At 42.1% G+C, this 25,413-nt stretch overlaps 1 protein-coding gene across 5 annotated transcripts in view; it reads right to left on the bottom strand.

The window, feature by feature from the left end:
* Positions 1-23,683, bottom strand: part of LOC134537462 (probable E3 ubiquitin-protein ligase HERC1) — a 126,595-nt gene extending 102,912 nt beyond the window's left edge. For 2 of the 5 annotated variants that reach the window (XM_063377916.1, XM_063377918.1), the window contains exons 1-13: positions 23,601-23,683; positions 19,842-20,316; positions 18,141-18,336; positions 16,239-16,415; positions 14,703-14,965; positions 13,562-13,759; positions 11,449-11,674; positions 10,255-10,431; positions 8,857-9,128; positions 7,066-7,382; positions 5,162-5,299; positions 3,731-3,859; positions 1,719-1,869 (exon numbers count right to left, since the gene is read on the bottom strand). In XM_063377916.1, the coding sequence (XP_063233986.1) occupies positions 1,719-1,869; positions 3,731-3,859; positions 5,162-5,299; positions 7,066-7,382; positions 8,857-9,128; positions 10,255-10,431; positions 11,449-11,674; positions 13,562-13,759; positions 14,703-14,965; positions 16,239-16,415; positions 18,141-18,336; positions 19,842-20,316; positions 23,601-23,605 (2,724 nt within the window). In that variant the 5' untranslated portion in view covers positions 23,606-23,683. Of the gene's footprint in view, positions 1-1,718; positions 1,870-3,730; positions 3,860-5,161; positions 5,300-7,065; positions 7,383-8,856; positions 9,129-10,254; positions 10,432-11,448; positions 11,675-13,561; positions 13,760-14,702; positions 14,966-16,238; positions 16,416-18,140; positions 18,337-19,841; positions 20,317-23,430 lie in introns of all 5 variants that reach the window. The other 3 variants (XM_063377917.1, XM_063377921.1, XM_063377920.1) reach the window with 3 other exon arrangements.
* Positions 23,684-25,413: the final 1,730 nt, after the last annotated feature.

Raw genomic sequence — 25,413 nt, 5'->3', positions numbered from 1 at the left:
CAAACACACTTAGTTTTTTAGTTAGGTTAGGGAAGAAAAAAAAAATCCGCTGGATGCTCGGATGTTTGGTTTTACTACAATTGTTCTGCCAGTTCCAGATACTTAAAAGGCTCGTTCCCATACGGCATGTTAGTAAATTTAATTTTCTTATCGTCACTAATTATTAACTGTTTTTACTGGAAAATTTACTCTCATAGCTCTCTTGCATTATTTTTTTGGTGGATCACAAATTTTCCAAACAGATATTTACTAAACATTATTTTGACACTGTGCAAGTGCAAGTGCAAGTGATCACCATCATTAAAAGTCTGCAAATACTTGAAAAATATTTGTGAATAATTTGATATTCAATAATCATGAATGATTTAATATTTGATTATTTTTTAAAATAATTTTTACCAATGGCTACTGCTTATACCATGCGGGACTCATTCGCAAAAAAAATTTAGAGAAAAAATTTACTTGTAAGAGGCTAAGCTGATTTATTGAGATATTTAGCTTTGTTTTCTGCAAAATTGTTCATACATTGTTTTATATTTAACATAAAATAATCATTGTTTATGATTTTAAATTATTAATAATAATTTTTAAATGTATAAGCAGTTAGATCAACAAAACAAATTTAAAACTTTCTATTTTAATAATTTAAGAAAATCCAATGCAGTTATTTTATTTAATTTTTCTTCTTTTTACAACTGTTGACGATTGTATGCCAGTTCACAAACATTTATAACGATGAGAGAGGTGAGCAAGAACCATAAACACTGCTGCGTGGCGACATGCACTCAAATACCCACGCACACTCCTCCCCTACCCTCCTCTGTCACCATCTCCGACTGTTTCTTTTTTTTTTTTTGATTTTCCCCTCCTGTCGGCAGACGCGGCGTAACGGCGTAGTTCATCATGCCTTACTCGCAATGCTGAGGTATTTTAATGTAAAATCATTTATACTTATTCGTAATATGTTTTATAAAAAAAACATCACAGGCTAGTATATTTAAGTTGCCAACCATTGAGCGAGGGCATAACTAAAAGTGTTTTCTATTGCTTACAAATAATTTTTTTTTTTCATTCATACATAGGAATCCCAAAATTAAACATTTTCAGTTGGCAAAGGAGTAGACGTTCTCACTCTTAATGTTGTCATCATGAACCGTGAGACAATTTAACAAAAAATGTGGCAGTGTATCTTTAAAGACAAACAAAATTTAACAATGGAACAAGACGAAGTTGAAAAATTGTTGGCTTGTTTCAGAAAATTCATGTATCAAGTATACTATCTTTGGTTTTAACATTAAAGTTGTTTACATAGCTTGGCGAGTCCATTGGTACAAAGCTCGAACATTGTTAAGTGCTAAATTGAGATTTCCTGCTTATAACGTTTTCCGGCTTATAATGTTTTTTTCTTGTGCTCCCATGAAAAACATTATAACAGGGTTCTACTGTATTCAACCACACAGTGCAATATTAATTTTATTTAGTTTTTATGAAATAACTCGCATAAGAATCGCACTACATGTTTCTAACATGTAAAAAAAATCGGCAAAAAAATATGCCACCCATATGCGGGTAAAATTTGTTATCAATTTTGCTAGAACTCAAATGAAGGTTTTCCAAAACCCCTGACTACTGAACAGCAGAAAGGGGAAGCCCTGCAGCTCGCCAGACTCCAGCCCGGAGGAGACGGGAGGGCCACGAGACAGCGGAGGTCCCGTCACCTGTCCACTGGAGAGGCGCGACACCTCGGGCAGCAGGGCGTGGAGCAGCTCCATGCGCTCCCTGAGGGGCGGCAGCAGCATGGGCGCGCCCAGCGTGAGCGTGTCGTTCACCGCCGCCCTGATGCCGGGCGGCGTGGGCATGTCCATCATCCTGTCGGCAAGCAAGCAACACGACCCCGAAGGCTTTCAGCGCCACTCTGTGTTTATGTTATCTTCGAAACATTTGTGCAATGGGAGTGCATGACTTGATGTAAACTTTTGGACATACGCCATTGCTATGCACGTGTAGGTCTGTAGAAGAAAACTACAAAAAACACAAATGACAAAAACACAAATTAAGCAAATAAATAGCTGATGTCAAGATATAAAAACCACACAATACTCCACAACAGGAATATGGTCAACAAACAAAGAAAAACAAAGAAAATGGACTAACAGAACGAAAAAACCTCCACAAATGATGACAGCACAAAAATACCGAACCCAAAAAATTCAGCACAACAGTTGAAACGAGACAAAAAAACACTTGGTTTCGTTTTGCTGTGTTTTTGTCTCGTTTCAAATGTTGTGCTGAATTTTTTGGGTTCTGTATTTTTGGCTGTCATCATTTGTGGAGGTTTTTTTCGTTCTTTTAGTCCATTTTCTTTGTTTTTCTTTGTTTGTTGACCATATTCCTGTTGTGGAGTACTGTGTGGTGTTTATATCTTGACATCAGCTATTTATTTGCTTAATTTGTGTTTTTTTCATTTGTGTTTTTTGTAGTTTTCTTCTACAGACCTACATGTGCATAGCAATGGCGTATGTCCAAAAGTTTACATCAAGTCTATGTTTATGCATATGGTTTTGAAGTTAAGGAGAACCACGGGCTGAATCTGTGATGTTAAAGGTTCCTGCTCAAGTTTCTTGGGTAGGCCCTGGAATGCTACTTGCCACCACGACACACTTTACAAACGCCGAGTCTCCTTCGTGGCAACGACATAGCCCGAGTGCCGCGCCGACTTCCCTCGTCTTCTACGCACTTAACACAACGTCGTCACACAGAGCTCTGCTATTAAATACAAAATATCTTGAAAATTTTTAAAAAATAAACATATTTAAAATTGAGAAATACTTTAAAGAGAGAAACTTTGTAAAAAAGACTCCATTTTAAAATTGTGACCATGTGGGCTGTGCTAATCTGTGTTAAGGGGTATTATTATTGATGTGTAACATTTTGAGCAGTATTTTAAGTAAAATTCCTCGTCAAAAATTAGGGTCCAAAGCAGAGGTTTGGCATATTTTCAAGTCTTTTTCGCTTTTATCGGAGCTGTTTCATTAAATAGTTTAAAATTTCACTCTGCAAATGGAATGATTCCAGCCAATGGAGTCGCTCCGGCAGCCAATTCTAGCGGCGGGTAAGGAAACTAAGTGTGATTCGCATCCAGAAATGTATTTTAAACACAATTCGTGCATATTTATCATTCTTGCGCGCATTATTTTGTTGTTCACGTATTTTTGCCTTTGAATTCTCATTTCATGTAACATTTCTGTATTTGAGGCGTCTGTCTTGCGTGGACACAACGCCCCTTTTGATGGTCCGTATAGGGACCACGCACTGTTAAGCAGGTGTCACTTGCGTTTTTCTCGGCCTTGATAGATGGCTCGTCCACCTAAATAATTCGTCGTGTATGTTCCTTGTCAATTATTAATGTCACTAATTAATTGAAACTTGATTGTAAACATAGTCTGTCTTGCTGTCTTACTGTTCATCAGTATTTACATTTGGCCTAATTAAATGCAAACGTAAATCGTAAACTGATATAATGTATTTCCAGTAATTAAACCCTGCTCCCAAACACTTTTCAGCAGTCCCAGCCATGTTATGGCCCTCCTCGCCTCTAAGCTTATAGGCTTTCAAGACTCATCCCGTATAGTTCATTTTATCATGCTGTTTGGGGCACTTCAGCAAATAGACAGCGGTCCGCAGGCATGCACGTTGAAGGGGAGCACCAAGGTGTTCGTCGAAGCCGCACCTGAAGAGAAGGTGTCTCAGCGGCGTGGCCTGGGCACCCAGCACGGACGGCGTCAGCCCCCCGCTCTGCGCCAGCGAGAGGTGCGCGCTCAACAGCTTCAAGCACAGCAGCACGAACTTGTGGTGTTCCCTGCAAACCAGCGCGACATCCTTCAGTTTTTCAAGCTCGACGCACAGAACACCGGCCCACTCGCGTTCGCACTTCTTCCCTGGACACTCGCTCCTATTCGGAATGATTCAAATGTAGCCAACATAAAATTATTTTAAAATAAACATTGAATAACTTAACACAGATAATTCTATAAGATTATATAATAGTTGGGCTGACAGGTTCTTTAAAAAAAATTGACTCATTCATGAAATCCAATAAATCCAATGTTAAGAAAATTTTTTAAGTACATACTTAGTAATTCAAACTTATAACCTAGTACAGTTTAATATTTTAAAATTCCTTGTATATCATTTCATTTTGACCCTTGAGACCTAGATTCAGATTAAAGAGGTACATATATACAAGGTACTTTTTGGGATTCCAATTGAAGATTCGGATTCGACCCAGTACTACATTTTAACCATAATGAATTTGAACTTTTCTAAGAACAGAGGACAGGAGTAAACTAAAAAGATGGATGAATGAATGAATGAATGAATGAATAATGAATGAATGAATGAATGAATGACTCAGGGCTTAACATTACACTGACACTGGGATCGCTAGAAAGAACAAGGGGTGATCGGATATGAACGGAGTACTGATGGAATCAATAGGTGGCCGTAACAGGCGGCGACGGAACACTCCCCACGTTTCCAAATTGCGAAAAAAACCCGGGCGTGAAGCCGCTGGGAATCAAAACCCAAACTGCCTTGTTGGGAGGCTCAACCAACGTGGTTCCTTAACATCCTTAATAGTGACCTTTCTAGTTTATGTACTGTTTATAACAAGAATGATCTTATTTATAGACTCGTTACAAACTATAATAGACACAACACCAAGTCAAATTAATTGTGAACAGAGCTATGTTTTAAAGTATTTAATGCAATTTATATCCTCATACTAATTATAGTTAGTATTTTTTCTCTTTCACGTTTATATTATTGTACTCTATTATATTTTACGTCTTGCTGCTTACTACCTTACTACTTTGTACTAATTATTATTTTAAGTATAATATTTGTATTTGTCCTTGTGTCGCTGTTTGTATGGATGTCTTGTCCTTTGTTTCTTGTTTCTTTATGTATTTGTGTATATTTTGTATACGTCGTGCCCACCACTAAAGTCCCCGGACTGTTGGTGCGCATGTAAAAAATTCAAATAAATAAAAATAAATAAAATAAGATGAAGTGAGGATGACAGGAGAGTGTTTCAGGGGGGGGGGGAGCTACGTCTGTTTCTGGACTCCCCCCCGGAGAGAGGGCGCCGGGATGCACTCACGCGGGGGTGGGGAAGGGCGGCGGGGGTGCACTCTGCTCCTGGAAGGCGGAGCAGTACTTCTGCAGGAACTGCTTCATCACGGCGAAGGTGGTCTCCTGGAGCTCCACGCAGAACGGCCGCTGCCACATCACCACCTGCCTGCACACAACAAACACCTGTTCGCACGCATGCCGACGTAACGTACCACATTGGCCCGAATACAACCCTGCTCAATTTTCTGTCAGCCTACGATCACATTATTAAGGCTTCGTCTCACACGCAGAGTTGGTTATATAATTTTCTTGTCATTACTAGAGACTTGCAAAATTCGCGGTTTCGATGGCCTTCAGGACAGACTGCACACACCCCTGTACACTCGGGCAAACAAAGCTAGTTCATTGGCTGCCGACTTGTAAGTCGTCTCAGCTGGTTTGTCTGTGATTCGATCCTTCTTTGGTTGAGGGTTTATAACTGGTTCAGATTCGTCCAGATGAACAGTAAGCCAATAGCAAAATTATCTAAGAGGTATATGTGTTTGAATTCTAGCCTATCACCGAATGAATCCGCGAATATTGCAGGTCTCTAGTCATTACTATTAATTATGGGACTTTTATGTACTTTTTTCAATTCTCGCACCAGATATTCACTAAAAAGTATTCTTGAGCTCTAAAAGATCATGCAAGTGGGTAATCATAATTATAACACATGCACAATATTTACCTCTATTAAATAACACTTATAAAATATAAAATGAAAGAGAGTGAATGTGATCAATTAACAGGAACATTAATTAGTTTAAAGCTGCAAAATATAGTGTTTTTGAAAACCAAACAGTGATAGTAGGTGCTGTACATATGATAAGTACCAAATGTGAAGTTTGAACATTTATAAGTAGTGAAATAGTAGTGGTGTTCAGTTCATATTTAGTTCTCTAGTAACTTTACGTTATATTTTTTATTATTTCTGTAAGAAAGAAGCAAAAATATTTAATAAATATTAATGTATATTCAAAATAATTTGATAAATACTTTTTGAAGTAGTATATTAGAAATGTTTTTTTTGAAAGGCTTTTTGCAATGGGAAATATTGATTTAAGATTTTTTTTGGACATAAATGTCAATGCTGGTTACACTGTATGTCGTAAGAAACATCAATAACAGACACAAAGCCGAATACGCAAACACACAGAAAAGACGCCAAAATCAGATGATGTGCCCGAGGAAAAGGAACTGATCTCCGTTCCCGAACGAAACTAATGTAGGAATAAAGTTTGTTTTTTTTTTGACGTGACGTCTAATAAATCGATGAATGCCGGCTGCACGCACGAAAAACTGTCCCGTTACACACATTGTCCCGTTATACTGTGTCCCGTTACGCTCAATGTACGCTTGCGCTGCATCTATCTCTCTTCCACTCGATTGGAACAACCATCGATTTGACTTTTTCGAGGCACATTAAACTTGAAACACTCCCATTCATTTCCTACTTTTCCTATCATCGTCCTATCCTCAACAGAATAACACAGATTGGAAGAAGTTAAATAGCAAACATGTATAAAAGTTATAGTTAAAATAATCTCTTCGTTAAAGTAATAAACATATTTGAATTAATGAGTGCAAATAAAAGTAAATTTATCAATTATATTGTAGATTTCATATCACTCCTTTCTATCCACACAAAAATAGTGATAGTTCAATAAAAATGATTCAATTTTATTCATAAAAGTATGCAATCATTTCATCAATGTTTTGTTATGATGTTGTCACGTTAAACTATCGTCCGTAAACCAACTTTACAAACAACCAATTTTTTTACGAGAAATGCAAGGATAGGCTTAAGGCAGAAGGAACCTCTGAAACTGTAGTGTGCTCGGGTTCAGATTCACTTGGGTCCCTCGACCGACCGAGGACCACGCTAGAGCTCACCTGTCGGCGGGCAGCGCCGTCCAGAAGACGCTGTGCGAGGTGCCGGCGGACACCTGGTTGATGTGCGCGCCGGCCAGCCCCAGCACCCTGCGCGGCCGCGTCACGGGGCTGGTCGAGTGGCCCTGCCCGCACTGGCCCATGGAGTTGTTGCCCCAGGCGTACACGTCGCCGTCCTGCGCCAGCGCCAGCACGTGCGTGTCGCCCACCGCCACGTCGATGACGCGCGCCGCGCCCAGCTCCTCCACCGCCTGGGGCAGCAGCGAGGTCGTCTCGCCGGCCGGCGCGCCCAGGCACGCCCCGAACCCCCACGTGTACACCTGCGCCGTCAGCACCACGGTCCCGTCACCAGTCCCCCGGTTCAACAGCCGCCCACAATCTACGTTTAAATAGACGCGACGAAAATATTTTACTCTAATAGTCTAATCCTATTAACCAGTCTTATTTTGCAAATTGCACATTTAAACTGTGCTTTGATTTTTGCTCTCGTCTACGTTCCGCTGTCTTGTGGTCACTAGTCGTGCGCGGTGCTCGCTGTTTGTTGTACTGCTTGCATATGGTGTCTATCTGCATGGCAGGTTACCTGCAAACTTACGCACAGTCCTAGCAAGACATGTGGTACCTGGCTGCTTTTATTGTATTTAATTTATTTTATTTATATTTCATATATTTATTTTCCTTACTGTAATTATGATCGTTTTGTATGTCTGTTTGAACGTGTATATATTAAAGTTGCCAAACTGCCGGTGGGCATGTTACAATAAATATAAATAAATAAGGGATGACAAAATGGGAGTTGAACATCGATGGAATATATAAGTGGACTAATTGGAGTACCCTGAGAAAAGCCATCAGCCCATGGCAATATCCACTAAGGTTTCCACTCTATCAATGAACCACGAAGTCACCAATTAAAAACTGAGATTCTGTGAAACACTTTTAAGAAATTCTCAGCTGAAAAGGTTCTCTACATACAGCAAGCACAACCATGTTGATATAATATATTCTACTTTCTAATATCCAAATTATTGAACAATTTATTCCAGCAGAGAATTATTGATTTGTGGCATTGGTATTAACTAGAGATGTGACGAGACTTGGAAACTCAGGCCGAGTCGAGCGAGTAGCTAAATCTCCACTTGACCCAAAAGTTGGGTTTGTTGTACTCAACAGGACAATTTTCTTCCTACAACTCAATACAAATTTTACATGTGAAACGTGCATAAAATCACGTTAACATTATTTTGCACTATTCAGCATAATCTCATAATTACATTTTCCCAGTTTTTTTAAAGTAAAGTTATTTTACATGATTACATTGCCCGAAAAAAGTAAAAATTTTATCCCGCTATTTGTGTATCAGAACACTGGAATGGCCTGCTGTTCATCACAGATTCGTAACGTAGCAAACGAACTACGAAAAGAAAATACTGTCCGAAAAATGGTCTTTTTAAGTAAAGTTATTTTACATGATTACACTGCCCGAAAAAGTAAAATTTTTATTCCGCTATTTGTGTTTTATCAGAACACTGGAATGGCCTGCTGTACATCATAGATTCGTAATGTAGCAAACGAGCTATGAAAAGAAAATACTGTCTGAAAAATGGTCTTTTTAAGTAAAGTTAATTTACACGATTACACTGCCCAAAAAAAGTAAAATTTTATTCCGCTGTTTGTGTTTCAGAAACACTGGAATGGCCTGCTGTACATCACAGATTCGCAACGTAGCAAACGAGCTACGAAAAGGAAATGTCTGAAAACTGGTCCAAGCACACGGGATGAATGTCTCCGCACCTGGCCGCCGGAAGTGAGGGCCAGCGAGAACTGGCTCCCGGCCGCGACCTTGCGGACCGTCGTGCCCTGGAGGGCCTCCACGACCTTGGGGCGCGACACCTTCAGGGTGTCCCCGTGGCCCAGCTTGCCGTTGTCGCCCGACCCGAACGACCACACCGTCTTGCCGTCCTCGGAGAGCGCGATGGTGTGGGCGCTGCCGCAGGCCACCGAGCCGACGCCCGCCAGGTCCCGCACCAGCGTGGGCGTGTTGCGCCCGTTGTAGTCCCCGTGGCCTGCCAGGTGGCCACACAAACCTCCTGTCAAATTTCCCTGACCAAAAATTCAAAATTTCCCTGAAAAAAATTTTTTTTTTTTTTTTTCAAATAATTCCCCTGCTTTGCAGTTTTCTGAAAGAAATAATGAAAAAATCATTTTCCGCAACTATGCATCCTTCCGTATAGTTACAATTGTCATATTCAATTTTAAATTAAAATTATACAACAAAAATTGGTGGACAGAACCCTACATTATGCTGTTTTGTCTGGACACGTAAAAGTCTTAAAAATCTGTAAAAAAAAAAAACTCAGCAATTAATGACGGTTCACGTGCGAACAATGAAATTGGCAGCAAGCGTGCACGAGAGCACTACCGTGATGGTCGAACAACAACTGTTGCTTCGTCACCGGAAGCTGCAGGGCTGCCCCCACCTCGGCAGGCAGGCAGCCAGCCAACTTGAAAACTTGGCACTGCCGGCAAGCAGTGTGGGAAGTTCAAAAATAACACGACTCTTTAACACAACAAGGCATGTGCAAAGCTTCGACTAAGTGATTCAATTCTAAGTTATTTTTTTATACATATTTGAATTGACTTCGCCAGGAAACTTGCTATCCGTTTTATTTGGAGCTTCAGTTGCGACACAAAGCTTTGAGTCTGATGTGAAGCTTCGTGTTTTTTGCAAAGTTTTAATAAAACATTGGCAGCATAATATTAGCTCAGAAAACAGTTTTTTTTTGTAGTGTTTTTGTGTTTGTTAGTTTTAAAAAAAAAAGACAGCACTTGTTTGCCTTTATTAGTGCTAAATACTAATACTATGCATGGTCATTTTTAAAATTTTTATTGAATGATGTTATATATATATGACCCAATTGGCTAATCAATTTTTTTTTTTTTTAACTTTAATCCTGTATTTTGTAAATGAATTAATTTAGAACAACATTCACAACTTTATTCGACTACACAAATGTTTTGAACACTCGATTTGATATTTGATTCGCATTAAAAAAAAAACTAGTTTTCGCGCAGGCCTGAACACTAAACGCTAAAGACTTAACACAAAACTATTGACATGTCCAAAACCATGAGGTATTTTATAGTGCGTGTAGCTGAGCGCTGAAACATTTCCAGTGCGCACGTCCTCACCCAGGCGGCCGTGCTCGCCCTCCCCCCAGGTGTAGAGCTCGCCCTCGTTGGTGATGGCCGCGCTGTGACGGTAGCCCGCGTACACGAACTTGACCTCCTTGCGCGACAGCGCTCCCCCCACCAGCCGCGGCTGCTTCTGCGTGGTGGAGTTGCCGTGGCCGAGCTTCCCGTAGTCCCCTGCGTCGACGCAACACACACACACACACACACGTGGCAAAACATGAGTAGGAACAGTATTATACAGTGGGTCGCAATGAAACCAAAACAACACAGTAATATGTGTCAGATGTTTAGTGTAAATAGTGCAGTGCCTGAAAAAAAGAACAAAACTGTCACGTTGGCCAGCCTGCCTGGAAATTGAGGACTTTTCGGTTTTATCAGGTGGTCCACCTGGTGCGCGGAAGTGACGTGTTTTCTACAGGCAGTTGTGTGGTTGTTGTTACCTAATGTTAGTAAAAAAAACATGTCTTGTCGTTGCAGTGCAATCCAAGTAAAAGAGTGCAATCATTGGTGGTGTTTGGAATAATGCGCGCCATATTGTGGGTGAACAAACATCAGTTCATTATATTACACTGAATTAAAAGTTAACCACTAACACCGAAATATGAGGAATTTAAATACATAAAATATAATTTTAAAAAAATATATTTTATTCAAAATAACTAAAATTTTATAAAAGAAAAATTTTACTAATATTGTACAATAAATTATTGTTAAAATTAAAAAAAAAAAAAAACATTCTTCCCTCTTCACATTAATGGGGGAATACAACCTTCCATTTGGGTTTACGTTAGTTTTTTTGTTAGAAATTATATTCAAAACTATCAACCTATCTCAACTATTGGTGTGTATAGGCCCAAACAATGTCTTCCCAATGTTACATCACGGTGTTATTTACTGGTAAAAATGAACAGGTTCCAGCTTAAAACTACCAAGTAGGAAATAGCCAATTAGTTCACGCCAAGAACGTTGATTTGAATAGGGTCCGACGAAGATGGGTCTCGTGGTTTGTCGAGCCACAAAATTCGATAATACATCCATTTGTTATTAGAGATAGCGAGTATAATATGATGTTAAGTTCAAAGTGTGGCACAGGCAGGGGTGAAACAGGCAGGGGTGACACAGGCAGGGGTGACACAGGCAGGGGTGACAGTGGCAGGGGTGACACAGGCAGGGGTGTCCAGGCAGGCTCACCGTCCCCCCAGCTGTAGACCTTGCCCTCGGCGGTGAGGGCGAGCGTGTGCCCGTCGCTGCCCTTGGAGGACGACACCTTCTTGACGACGCCCGAGACGGGCACGCGCTTGGGCTGCGCCTGGTTGTTGGAGTCGCCCAGCCCCAGGCGGCCGTAGCTGCCCTTCCCGCACGCGCTCAGCGAGCCGTCGCCGTGGATCACGAACGTGCAGTACTGGCCCGCCTCCACCTGCACGCACGCACACAGGCCCGCGCGTTCTGGCAACACCCCACTGGCGCAATACAATACTTATACTTACGACTCGAGCCAAGACTTCAAGGTGTTAAAAGACCGCAAACTTCATAATTAAAAATAGCGAATTTCATCCTTATCATCATTAACAATTTTTAAAAAGCATACAATATGAAAACATCAAGCACAATAACATTGATAAAAATACTTCAATAATTTGTGGTAAGGCACAAATAATTGGGTTTCTCTGTCTGTCTCTGCATTCTCCAAAGTTGTTTGTCTGTATTTACTGTTTTCGTTGCAACCGTCTCGATGTTCTCAGCTCACTGTGTTCATATCTGTGCTGTAATTTTGTTCTGACCAATTCCTTCCACACAGAATTCTCTGTGCCGTCTCTACAGTTAGCATTTGACATTGGTTGATTTTGACTTGTTTTCTGTGTGTTTGTGCATTCCATCTTTCTTTGATTATTACATATACATATACAGTGCAAACTAGCAATGGCTAGAGACAAGATTTTATGGGTTTATTTTCAACCCAATTTTATTTCTAAAACAGAAGAATTTGGTGTTGGAGTTTTTATTTTTAGAGCTGTTTTTTAATATTATTCCATCCACAAAAATAGTGGTAAAAAATATGCTTAATTTTTTATGATAAAAATAATTTGTGATAAATTGTTCTACAACAGATACACTCAGAAGAATTAAAATTAATTAGTGAGCATTTGCGGTTTATATTTGATTCAATAAGAGATGAACAATAATACAAGTTAAATTAATTTTTCTCATCCATGCATTTTGGTACCACTTTTTGTCTGGAAATTACATTCTTTGAATTTCAAACATTAAAAGATTACGTTTTCGTTAAATGCTGCTTAATTCCATGATATAACTTGCCTTTTGGTGATATATGGTGTGTTAAATTGCATTTTGATGCTATGTGGATTTTTGACATGCTTTTCGGTGTTATTTAAGGGGTTGTTTTTTTTTTTTTTTTTTCTTCAGAATCCACTATAATCTTGTCCCTAGCAATGGTGTATGTCCAGAATCAAATCAATGTTCCCCATTGCAAGATTCACTTAAAGAATGCAGGTATATCTATTTTATATAGAGGTGTAAAAGTAACGAAAAAAGTGTACCCGTATGTATTCGTTACTATAACAATCAGTACTCTTCACTATCATATAGTTACGTTACTCATTACTTCTGATACTACATAGCATGCTATGTTATGTTAGAGCAACGAATCGAGTCGTATTGCATACGCGTACAATATGAAGTCGCGGCGTCGCAACATTCGTAATTTGTAGAAAACATACCTTATACATTACATAACAAACTGCGTAAGGTGCATTTTTCCACTTTTCCGTATTTTGAACCAGAATTGTGTTTTAAGTCATTCTAAATTTAATTTGACTTAATAGGTAAAGTGTAGAACTACAAGTGAACAGTTGACGGAATCTACTAAATTTGCAATGGATTTACTATTTTGAAAATTTTAACCGTGAGCTTATGTTATCACAATAACATCGCAATCCATTATGCGTCGATTATAATGAAAAAGCTGCAAATTGGTGTTGAAAATTATTTATTGACAATAAAATTTAAACAACATTCTAACAATAAATCCCATACTACGAAAAATGTGAGTAACAAAATGCATTCGTGTGTATCGTTTTGTTACTCGGTACTAGATGGCGCACCCGTTACTCAGTACCGAATACATGCGGTTTGCTACAGCTCTAATTTTATAAGATCTAAAGAACTAAATACATACTGAAAATTTTTAACATCTGGATATTTTTAAGTCTTCTGTTTTGTCTTATAAACATTTTGGCGACCCCTGAAGGAAACTCCCCAACGACGGACGACAAGAGCACCGAACCTGCTGCACGTTGCTGAAGGCGCGGGCCAGCCGCGGCACCAGGATCTTCTCCTGGCTCTCCTCGGCCACCTGGTGGGACGAGTTGCTGCCGCAGACGTACACCTCGCAGTCCGTCGCGGCCCCGGGGCTCCCCGGCTCCCCGTGGCTGTCCCCCGGCGCGGGGCACAGCCGCGCGTGCGCACTCGCCAGGTCCGCCAGCTGCCGCGCCACGGGAACAACAACACACTGCATCTGCCCCTTCGCCCCTTTGACGTGACGTCGCTGGCGAGTACAGACGGCGGCTTCGGCAGGAGGGGAAGGGGAATAAAGTGAACTGATAAGTAGAATATTAGTTTGCGTTTATATTCCTAAACTTTCTCAAATAAGCTTTTATGTTATTTTTGTTCAAGTAATTTTTAAAAATTTATTAATTAAAAAAAAATTACATTTGTGAGAGTATCCCCTTCCCCTTCGACTTCAACTTTGTTTTTGGCAAATACTTTGATTTTCTTCTTTGACTGCATTTCGAATTGAAAAGAAAATGGTCTTCACACACCCCTGAAGATTGACACGCATAAATTGTTCCACTGCCCATAGCCATGAACTAAATAGGACCTAAAGTAACTTTAAGTAGAGTAGGTGTTACAAACAAATTCCTTAGTTTATTTTCATGGACACGTTGTACATCTGCTGAGCAGTAAAATAATGGCAATAGTCTGACTCTTTTATTGTTCATTCACCTACTTGCATTATACCTATGCTTCACTAAAACGTAGCTCTTATGGCAAGTGGGGTAATTTTCCTTTTAATAATTTTAGTACCCGACATGGAAACATGCTGGGAGGTAGCAGCTTGGCTTCTGGGTTGTAGCCGTGTCCTCGGCAAATAATTCACCGACGTTTCGGTCGACATTCCAGTCACCATCATCGGGGAGCAGTTACCTACTTTGGCAAATAATTCACCGATGTTTCGGTCGACATTGCAGTCGCCATCATCAGGGAGCTGTAGGTAACTGCTCCCTGATGATGGCGACTGCAATGTCGACCGAAACGTCGGTGAATTATTCGCAGAGGACGCTGCTAGCTACAACCCAGAAGCCAAGCTACTTCAGACAACGGCCATGAAAGCCCGCGCACACGGGCGTTGGTGCGAGGCGGCTCACCTCCTCCATGAGGCAGATGGCGGCGCGGTACAGCGGCACGAGGCCGCGCGCGTCGGGCTCCAGCGGGGAGCAGCAGGGGCGTGCGGCCCCCGCGCCCGCCGCGCTGGTCTGCCGCAGGGCGCGCAGGAAGGCGTCGGCCGTGAGGCGGCCGGGACGCTCGCCCTCGGACGCCCGCAGCGCCATGTCGACCCAGTCCAGCAGGTGGCACAGCGCGCCGCGCTGCAGCGCCAGCTCTAGGAGCAGCTCCGCGCACAGCATCTGGCCTGCGTCGCCGGCACACGCCACGCCGCGCTCGTCACCACCGACCCCGAGTTCAGAACTGCGCTCTACAAACTAAACCCTACTCTATCCCTGGATGGATATGGTTCTGTTATCTGGAATGGCATCAACTTAACAGATTCTGAAAAAATTGAAAGTATTCAAAATAAAGTTATAGATTTAATTATTACGAGGAACCTCCCACCACCCCACTTAAACACCCCTGGTAGACCGTAGGGCCTATCATGATGCCCGTTTTGTTCATAATTGTTACATTCATAAATTAAGATGTCCTTATTTTCTTAACAATACTGCCTTAAGAATTCCTCAATTCAATTCCCGCTTACGCTCTACTCTGTGTACTCTTCATACTAATAATGATATTATTTGTAGACTTATAACAAACTACAATAATCTATATTTGAATTCCAACAGTGTTTAATTATAAATTCTGATTTATAAATTCTGATCTATGTCTGTCATATCTATATTATTTTTCCTTCAATTGTTCTCTTAACACTTAATGATATGATTTTACCTACATATATGTTTTATGTGTTATGTGTTATAGTTCTTTAACCTTTGTTAGTGTTTTGTCTGTATTGTTATTATCACTGCTAGTGTGTGGTACTCTTGCTCTCGTTTGCTGGCCATCTGTAGATGTTTTCCTCCTATGGTACCAACGGAGGTGGGAGTCCATACACTGGTAGTGATAACTGTGCTTCTGTTATTACATGTAGTGCCCACCACTAAAGTCTACGACTGTTGGTGGGCATGTGACAAATTCCAAATAAATAAATTAATAAGTAAATAAAAACCACATCTAACTGAATACGATGAAAGGTTGTAACTAACCCGGCATCAACTGAGTCGCTTGAATCCTGATTACCTTGGCCGCCAAGTCGCATTAATGTTCAGCCAGGCATTTGTTGTCCGTTCAAACACAATAGTAATGTCTGTTTTCATTTCAGCAAAATAGACATGAAATTAAAATAAAAAATATGACACAATACAAACTACTTAAATTCCAAAAATAAAATTGCTTAAGATGCAAACTATGAAATCAAGAATTATAACAAAGCAGCCAGACTGCAAGAAAAAAAATTCCCATATTATTATTTTTTTTAGACTTAAAGAGTCCACATTTTATCTTGGAAAGAAATATATATCTTACGAAAATTCATTCACGTCTTCTTACATTTTTAAGCTCATAATCCATGCTTGAAACGTGAAATCACAGACATTCGCACAACTGCGATGGCACGCACATGCACACACCTTGGGTGTCCGCCCCGGAAGTTGGCAACGCCGCGCTGCGGAGGAAACTTGTGACCTCCTGAAGCGTCTGCGCCCCGAGAGAAGTCAGCTGGTTCTCATTTGCCAGGGACAGCGGCGGGAAGTTCCTAACCACCTGGGCTGCTGTCGTCAGCACTTCGTTGCACAGGTTGGGAATGTCTAGCGAGCACACAGGTCGGGCTCCATCAAGAAAAAAAAGTAGTGTCGAGACAAATTTTTTTAAATTTATTTATCATGTAAGCCATCGTAAATTGCAGTAATTCAGGAGAAGGATACACAAATTGAATGTTTATCTTAAACATGGCTCTTAAGGTTTTTTTTTTTAAATGGTAAGAGAATCTACATGACTGCTATCTATTTGAAGGAAATAAATTAACCAGGTCTTAATGTTTCATCAACATCGAAGTCGTTAGACGATTAAATGTGATGAAATGATGATGGTGCGGTGACAAAATGCACTGGTCGAGAGAACGTACATACCCACCAGTTCACTGCAACTAGAGATTTTAGTGTTCTAGAAAAGTTTATGTGGGACGATTTTACAGTAATTTACCAAAAACATTTTCTGCAAAAATCTGAACATTTTCGAAGTATCACACACTAATTTTATAAAACATTTTACTTAAAATTTGAGAGTTGGGTAGGATCTATGCTACACTCTACCAAATAAAAGAAACAAAACTTGTTTTTAACAGTAGTACCAATGTGCAGAAAATTAATTACTGTATAACTATACCAACCTATCTTAAATAATGAAAAATCATGTTGGTTAATGGAATTAGTCAAATTTTCCTGATAAAAAAGAGGTTATATTTTTCTAAAAAACATTTTCCCACACACATCTCTAACTGCAACATACTGCACATTTCCCAATAGCGAAGTATTAGCGTTTGCCCCTTCCAAACATTGAATCCACCTCTGCCCCCTTGCTACCCTGAAGAATGTCTTTGCAATGTCAAACAAAAAGTCCGTATAGTCTACGGCTGTGACGCATACACAGGCATGCCAACCGTTAATATTTCCTACATTGCTACACTTTTATGAATTTAAGATTCATTTTGGCAAATATTTTAAATATTGTACATCTCGAAAACAGCAAGAGCTTGTAGCTTCAATGAGTAGTACAGCCATTTTCTTCGCGTTTCTTGTCTTTGTTTTGCGACTCTTCAAGAAGGAAAGTTGATCTGCTTGCGCCTCACACGTTGGAGATGCGTTTTGTGCATCCTGATTGTTTCTGATTGTGCTATAACCAGTACTTTTTATGCTTATTTCAAGAAAATGAGTATATGTCAGTGTTTAAACATGAATTGTGCAAATTTTCTGTAGTACGGTAAAGAAAGTTTCAATAATTTTTTAAGTAAAATTCAAAAGTATTTTGATAGTGTTTTACAGACCTATTACCAGGGACAAATTTATATGATGAATTGCGATAAAACCAAAAAGCACATCAAAAAACAGTATAACACTTAAATACAAGTTAATTCACCATGAAGCACCCAAATGTAAGATATGTCACGGAATTGAGTAGCATTTAACCAAAACATAATTCAAATATTTTTTTTAAAAAAAAATAAGTATGAAATTCAAGGAGTGTCGTAATTTCCAATCAAAAAAATTAAACATAAGTGTATGGATCAAAAAAAAATTTTTTTTTTCTCTTATTGAATCACTTTGAAACAATAAATGCTCACATTTTTTTTTTATTGTTCTGAGTGTATCTTCTTTTTTTGGGCTAATTTATTACAATTTATTATTTTATCGTAATAATGCGGCATAATAATTTTACCACTAATTTGGTGGAGTACATAAGTATTACAACACAGCTTCTATAAAACAATAGCACATAAATCCTCGGGACTAAAACCAAGACGGACGGAACCGTGCCTCCACCTGGAGAGCTGACGTCCGGGCTGACGGCCGGCTGCCGGTGCCAGCTCTGCCGCAGCAGCGCGAACAGCAGGCTGAGCCCCGTCCGCACGCCCATCTCCACCAGCGTCTGGGACGACGAGGGGGCCCGCTCCGCGCCCTGCCCTGCCGCCTCCGCCCGCTGCTCCCCGCCGCCCGCCGCCTGGGACTTCGCCTACGACACGCGCCCCTCGCTCTCCATTCTCGTGCCACCCTTGTTACTAACTCACATTCCGTTGATCCCGCGCGAGCACAGGCCCTGGGATGCAGAACATGCGCAAGTCCTTAAACACAGTAAAATTTGATCACTGTTAAATATATGAACATTGAAAATTAACAGAATTTTTAAGATTTATTGTAGATTACCACCTTTAATTTAGAAAAAAATTAGTAATAATGATAATGATAACTTCCAATAAAGAAAATATAAATGACAGCAACTTTTAGGAATATGTCACAAAAGCTTAAAATTAAAATAAAATTCTAACTTGTTGCTGTAAAAACACTAGAACATAAAATTTAAAACATTAAAAATCCTGGAACACAGTGGTGTAAGTCAAGAATTTTGCAGATTTTAATTAGCCATACCAAAAAATAATAATAATTTAAACGTAGCTAACTCAAAGCTGTGAAATTAATCTCATATTTATCGCAAACATGTGCCACTCTGCTTCGCAGAGTTCAGAGGGCACAACTGTCAACTTGCAGCATTACAGCTCTTGCTTCTACGTGTAATTCATGTAAAACAATAATGGATTCCTTTGTGTTCATTTTTTATTTTATCTGTTCATTTATTTGGACTGTAGGTATTCACTTTAAACGTGTTTGTACTACTGGTTGGATATACGAGTCTAAACTTTGATATTTTTTCCCCCTATTTCTCTTATATATTGTCACTGTGTGTATCAATGTTACATGCTAAAGCAAGTAAAAAGTCGGCACTTCGCGCCTCCACATTGCTAAAAGCAATCCATGTCAAGGGTTGACGCTTGGGTTTGGATGCAGAGCAGGGCCTCACTTTATTAATAAAGTTATTATTTAAGTTACATTGTGTTACAATATCAAAATAAAAAATATACACGTTCTTATGCACGAAAAACACACAGGATCGGCAACACAAGGTACGACATGGCTAGGTACTGCCGCTTAACTGCTTGGGCTACCTAATGTGACCTATACACCGTAATTTCTCAGAAACCAGTATCGGGTAAATATAAAGGAACGTCTCCAGTGTTAGAAAAAAAGTATTTTTCGAATTTTATTATGTTCTTCACTGATAAGCCACGACGTGAGAAAATTACCACAAAGGATAAACTTGGGTAAACATGTAGTGTACGAATTATCGTCAAAAATTTTTTTTAAAATCTGAAATTACTTTCATTATATGCTCTTTCACGTCTTTTTTTTTTTTTTTTTTTTTTTTAACAAATATTGCCCAAATATGAAAATTAAAAAATTCGATATCTCCAAAAGTATTTGGAATTTCTTATATCCGCAGGCTGTAATGAAAAGAGGATGTAAAAGAGCATATAATGAAAGTTATTTCAGATTCTTAAAAAAAAAATTTTGACGATAATCCGTACACTACATATTTACCTAAACTTGGATGTGCGGTACAGAACTGTTACGGGATCAAGGGGTGACGCGACACGGGGGTTGGGGGGCAGGAGAAGCGGTCACCTCGTCCTTGTCGTGGTGCTTGGCGGCGACGGCGTGGAACACGCGGTGCAGCACGAGCAGCCTCTGGCGCAGCACCAGCGAGAAGGGCGCCTCGGCGCAGAACCCGCGCGCCAGCTCCAGCTGCGCCGACAGCAGCGCAGTCACCAGGTGCTCCAGCTCCTCGGGCGAGGGCGCGTCCCCCTCGTAGTCCGGCGGCGCCGGGGAGCCCTGCCCGGGGCCCGGCGCCTCGCCCCCGGCGGCCGGCGACACCTCCTTGCTCGCCAGCAGGCGCTCGTACAGCGCGCCCGCCCCCTCGCGCGTCGCCACCGAGTCGCAGCCCTCCGCCGCCCACACGCAGTTCAGGTGCTCCAGCCATTTGGTCTTCACGTTGCACGCCGCCGTCAGCGACAGCATCGCTCCTTTTTCCTGTCTTTGTCTCAGTTTACGATTCCCTTTGAGTTGCTCGCTGCTCGCGACGGCTCGGCGACCATCTCCCCTTCACAAGCAACCCGCATCTATTATTATTACTTAACCTGCAATTGGGCTTTCACCCGGTGGCAAGAACTCCCACTCACTCCCCTCTCCCCCCCCCCCTCCATCAGCTTTCTCCTCAGCTCCCTCCCATCCCTGACCTCCACCATTTCCTCCCCCAGCCCATTCCACTCCCTCCCCGTCCTCACCAGGAAGGTGTTCCGCCCTCTCTCTGTCCGCCTCCACACCCTCTGGAGCTTACATCTGTGGTCTCTTCGTCCTCTGTACTCCCCTCTATGTACTTTGCTTCCCAATTGCCCCCATCCCCCTTCCCCCTTCAGCACCTTGAACATCCTGACCAACCTTTCCACTCTTCTTCTCCTCTGTAACGTTTCCCACCCCAACTCCTTAATCATTTCCGTTGGGCTATGCAGTTTCCCATCCTGCCCCTCCCTCCTTCTCCACATTCCCATCACCCACCTAGCCGCTCTGCGCTGCACCCCTTCCAGCTCCTTCACCTCAGTCACCAGGTAGGGGTCCCAGACCGCCGCCGCATACTCCAACATTGGCCTGACCAATGTGGAGTATGCCTTCTCCTTTGTCCTCCTCCCAGCTCCCTGCAGGGTCCTACCAAGCAACCCCAGCGCCTGCCTTCCCCTCCTGACCACCCCCTCTATGTGCTCCGCCCATCCTAGGTCATTTTTCAGTGTCACCCCCAGGTACTTATATCCTGCTGCCTCTCTTATCTCCTGCCCCTTCCAGTAATATACATTTCGTGTGACTTTCCTCCTCTTTGTAAATCTGACAACTTTTGTCTTACCAACATTCAAGGACATTCCATTTTTCTCCGTCCATTGCTCCAACCTTATCAAGTCCTCTGTTAAACATCCCCCTTCCCCCACAACCTCATACACTACACAGTCATCTGCAAATAGCCTCCATCTGGCTTTCATGCCCTCCCCCAGATCGTTTATCATAATTGTGAACAACAGAGGCCCCAGCACACTCCCCTGTGGCACCCCCGACGTCACTTCCCCCTCCTCGGAGCTTTCCTCACCCACTCTCACTCTTTGTCTTCTATTCCTCAGGAAATCACCCACCCAGTTTACCACCCTTCCATCCCTCACCAGCAACTCAACCTTTTCCATTAACCTCCTATGGGGGACCTTATCAAACGCCTTTTCAAAATCTATAAAGATTGCATCTATCTGCTTCCCCCCGTCCACCGCTTCCACCAGGTCTTCCAACAGCCCAGCCATCTGGGTCTCGCATGAGAACCCCATCCTGAATCCATGCTGCCTGTTATCCACCCACCCCAGATCTTCCATTTCCCCCTTTACGTACCTTCCTACCAACCTCTCCATCACTTTTCCTACACAGGACGTCAAACTGACCGGCCTGTAACTTCCTGGCTCCGCCTTATCATTTCCCCCCTTGTAGATGGGAACTACCACTGCCTCCTTCCATTCCATTGGTAGTTTCCCCTCCTCCAGAGACTGCTTGAAAACCTCCAACAGGTACTTCCCAATCTCCCTATCACCCAACTTCAAATGACTATTCCCTATACCATCTGGCCCAGCTGCCTTTCTCCCTTTCAACCTCCTGATCACCTTAATTACATCTGTCAGTCGCAGCTCAAAGGCCTTCCTGCCCATTAAACTGTCGTCCTCTTTACCCTCCCATGCCTCCCCCTTTGTAAATACTGCCAGATATTGCTCCTGCAGTAAGTCTGCCTTTTCCCTGTCCTCTGTATATTCCTGCCCCCCTCCTCCTCTGAGAACCCCTATTCCCTCCTCACCCTTCACTCTTCTTATGTATCTGTAGAGCTCCGCCCCATTTACCGTCCCCCCTTCCCCCATCAGCTGTTCCATGTAAGCATCCCTTGCTTCCCGCGATTTCCTCCCTAGTTCCTTCCCAAGCGCCTTCATTTCCGCCTCTATCTCCTCTCCCCCAAGCTTCCTTGCCCTCGCATGCAGCCTCCTACATTTCCTTTTCAACACTTTCAACTCCCTTCCATAGTAGGGAGGGTCACCTCCTTGGCCTACCCTCCTCTGAGGTACAAAACGTGTAGCCATCTGCAGCAGAATATTTCTTAAGGCAGCCCATCTACCTTCGAGGTCCTCTATATCTACCCATCTACTGTATTCCCCCTTCAGGAATGCCTCTGCCCCCACTCTATCAGCCTTACCCCAACAGTTTACCACGTTTCCCCTCCTTACCCTTTTCTCCCTCCAGCCCACGTCTAACTCCACTACTGGGATCCTGTGATCACTGATGCCCTCCATTACCACACTTCCCCTGACCGCCTCCATTGGTCTCACAAGTACCACATCCAACAGGTTCCCGTCATCCTGCTCTCCTCTCCTGGCACCTTTTCTGGTGCTTTCAGTCACCACCTGCTCCAGTCCTCTGTTTGCCAGTTGAGATGCCCATCTCTGTTCCCTTGACCCCATCCCCTCCGGCCCCTTTTCCCATGCCACCCCTGGCATGTTCAGATCCCCCGCCACTATCACCCACTTGCCTTCCCCTAGCATGTCCAACCTGTCCTGCACCTCCCGTATGGCTTCATCCCCTTGCCCTGGTGGCCGGTACACCGCAATCAGCCGTACATTTTTCTCTCCTACCTGGAACTGCATCTCCAATAACTCCGCTCTCCCCCCAACCCATACAACCCTACCACAGAGTCCCTCTCGCATGCACACCATTACCCCTCCTCCATTCCTGTTCCTGTCCCTTCTAAATATTTCAAAGTGTGCTCTCTTCAGTTCCCCATCTCTAATTTCCTCGTCCAACCATGTCTCCACCGCTACAATGATATCCGCCCCATAGGCTTCCACCCTGCCCCAGAACTCCTCCACCTTCTTATATATACTTCTACAGTTTATAACTGCGACTTTTACATATTGGCATTTTCCCCTTTGCGCCTCTGTCCCTTCCGCCCTGATACGAGTGCCCCTTCCCCTTAGAACCCCGATTTCCAGCACTCTTGCAGCCCTATCCAACTCCACCCCCCTCTTTCCTCCTTCCTCGCTCCCCGTCCAACCAATCTGAGTTTTGTTGACTTTAGCTGTCACCTCCTCCCTAGCATTGCTATCGGCTCTATATTCACAATCACCCCCCTTCTCTCCACCTTCCTCACTATCTAGTTGCTATCTTCTTCCCTGCTGCTCAAACCTTGCCCTTTCCAAATGGCCAGAAGTCTCCCTTCCTTCCTTCCTGTGTATATTCCCAGCATTCTGCAAGTCCAGTTGCCTCTGATGACCCAACAATTTTAACCCGTTATGAATACAAACATGTCAAAAATTTTACGTCATGTAAAAGTCACCACAAATGACTCAATAACTTCATAGACACTATGCTGCTATGCGGCGACGGTGACCGAAGAACGGTTATTGACAACGACCATAGAAATACAAAAGATTATTTTCTTCTGCGCATAAGTTTATTTATAATCGTTTAGAACCGACCCTCTCAATGGAATGCTCATGACGTGCATTCTTATACGAGTCGTGATGGTTAATATGTAGGTCCAGAGAAGAGTCGAATTGCATTATGTGCACATTCAATTATGTTTGCAAGAAAATGTATGCCATCAGTACTCAGCATTTCAACTTAAGCCACGAGCCAACACAAATCTTAAGCCGCGGGTCACATTTACGCCCATCAGAACAAAGATGATCCTAGGAAATCAACCCTCGAATCTTCTCTCTGTTCTATTTCTTCCCCCATGAAAGCTTTCTAAGAGTAGGTACAGCATATTTTAAGTACAGTTATAAGGACAATGTGTGAGTTCTAGTGATACTTCACACACTAGAATCACATTCTGTCCCTGTGTGCTCTTATGGCCAGTAGTTTCAGACACTTCTCCATTTGCAATCTCGCCACATGGGCCCCGTCAAGTTACCACTGGACACACATCTTCTACATTAACAAGCCCTACCCATCGGCAGATTTACAAATTTTCAAGGTATAGGCTGTAATGTTTTTGCCGCCCTTGCCTCTACAATTTTCATGTCCTAGATTATTTTTACAATCCAACAGTTTCGTTTAAATTGCACGTAAAATATTTTTTGGGTATATTTTTGAGCTATTCAAAGCTCAATAAAGTGGGCAGAGGGCGCACAAGCCGATTAATGATTTGGAATTTGGGGGGGGGGGGGGGCGGGTGAACTAGCTGTTCTACTCTAGAATATAGAAGTTTGCTTCACGGATTCACAGAACGTACAATGACAAGGGAGAGGAGAAAAACATCGGCAAAATTTGTTGCAGATGTCTATCTGTAAAACATCAGAAAATAGAAAACCGTCATGCAAAAATCTTTTTGATTTCTATGAAGAAACAAAAAAAAATTTGGTCTTCAAATTTGCTGCCCCATAAATCTGCCGCCCTAGGCTCAAGCCTACTCAGCCTGCTGGTAAATCCGCCACTGGCCATACCATAATTGAAATATTTTGAGTTACCCAGTCAATTTCCATGCAGTCCTGTGTAGCCTTCTATTAATTTCTACTTAAATACTTTTTCGCCTCGGGTCAAATGGTGTTTTTATCATTTGCCTATGTCGTTTCATCACAGGGCACATTACGAGACTGAAATCATTGGCATTTTATCCAGTCAATTACTTATATTTACCAGAACTGCCTATGTGGTTTTCTGTATCCCCACGAGGTACAGTTACTTCATACCAATAATAGTGCCAGCTTTCATGGTGTACCATGTACTTTGTGATTTTCCAAACCTGTGCCTTGCTTACACTGTCAAAGCTCTGCAGAGTTTATCACTTATTTTACTTTAAGGTGATTTTATAACATCTAGCTCGTAGTAACTACATCACACCATACTCGCTCATAGTGCAACAGCGTATCTGTTGACATCATGAACTCATGAACTTTAAGAACACTAACAATAAGCCGACTGCCGCTGCTCCCTCTGATCACACAGGCCAATATGCCTCGTTGGTGCCTCAGCAATGTGTGTGCAATGCACGTGCCCACAGCGCGATGCAGTGCAGAAAGGTGTAGGGATGTAAGCTTCCTGCGCCATCGATAGCCGCCTGTGTGACTATCGGTGATTGTCAAGTGTATGTATTCGTCCTACGATTGTAATTTGTATATATTCCCCCGTC

Source organism: Bacillus rossius, chromosome 12, assembly GCF_032445375.1.
Source record: "Bacillus rossius redtenbacheri isolate Brsri chromosome 12, Brsri_v3, whole genome shotgun sequence".
Taxonomy (NCBI): domain Eukaryota; kingdom Metazoa; phylum Arthropoda; class Insecta; order Phasmatodea; family Bacillidae; genus Bacillus; species Bacillus rossius.
This window is presented reverse-complemented; position numbering and strand designations above follow the sequence as displayed.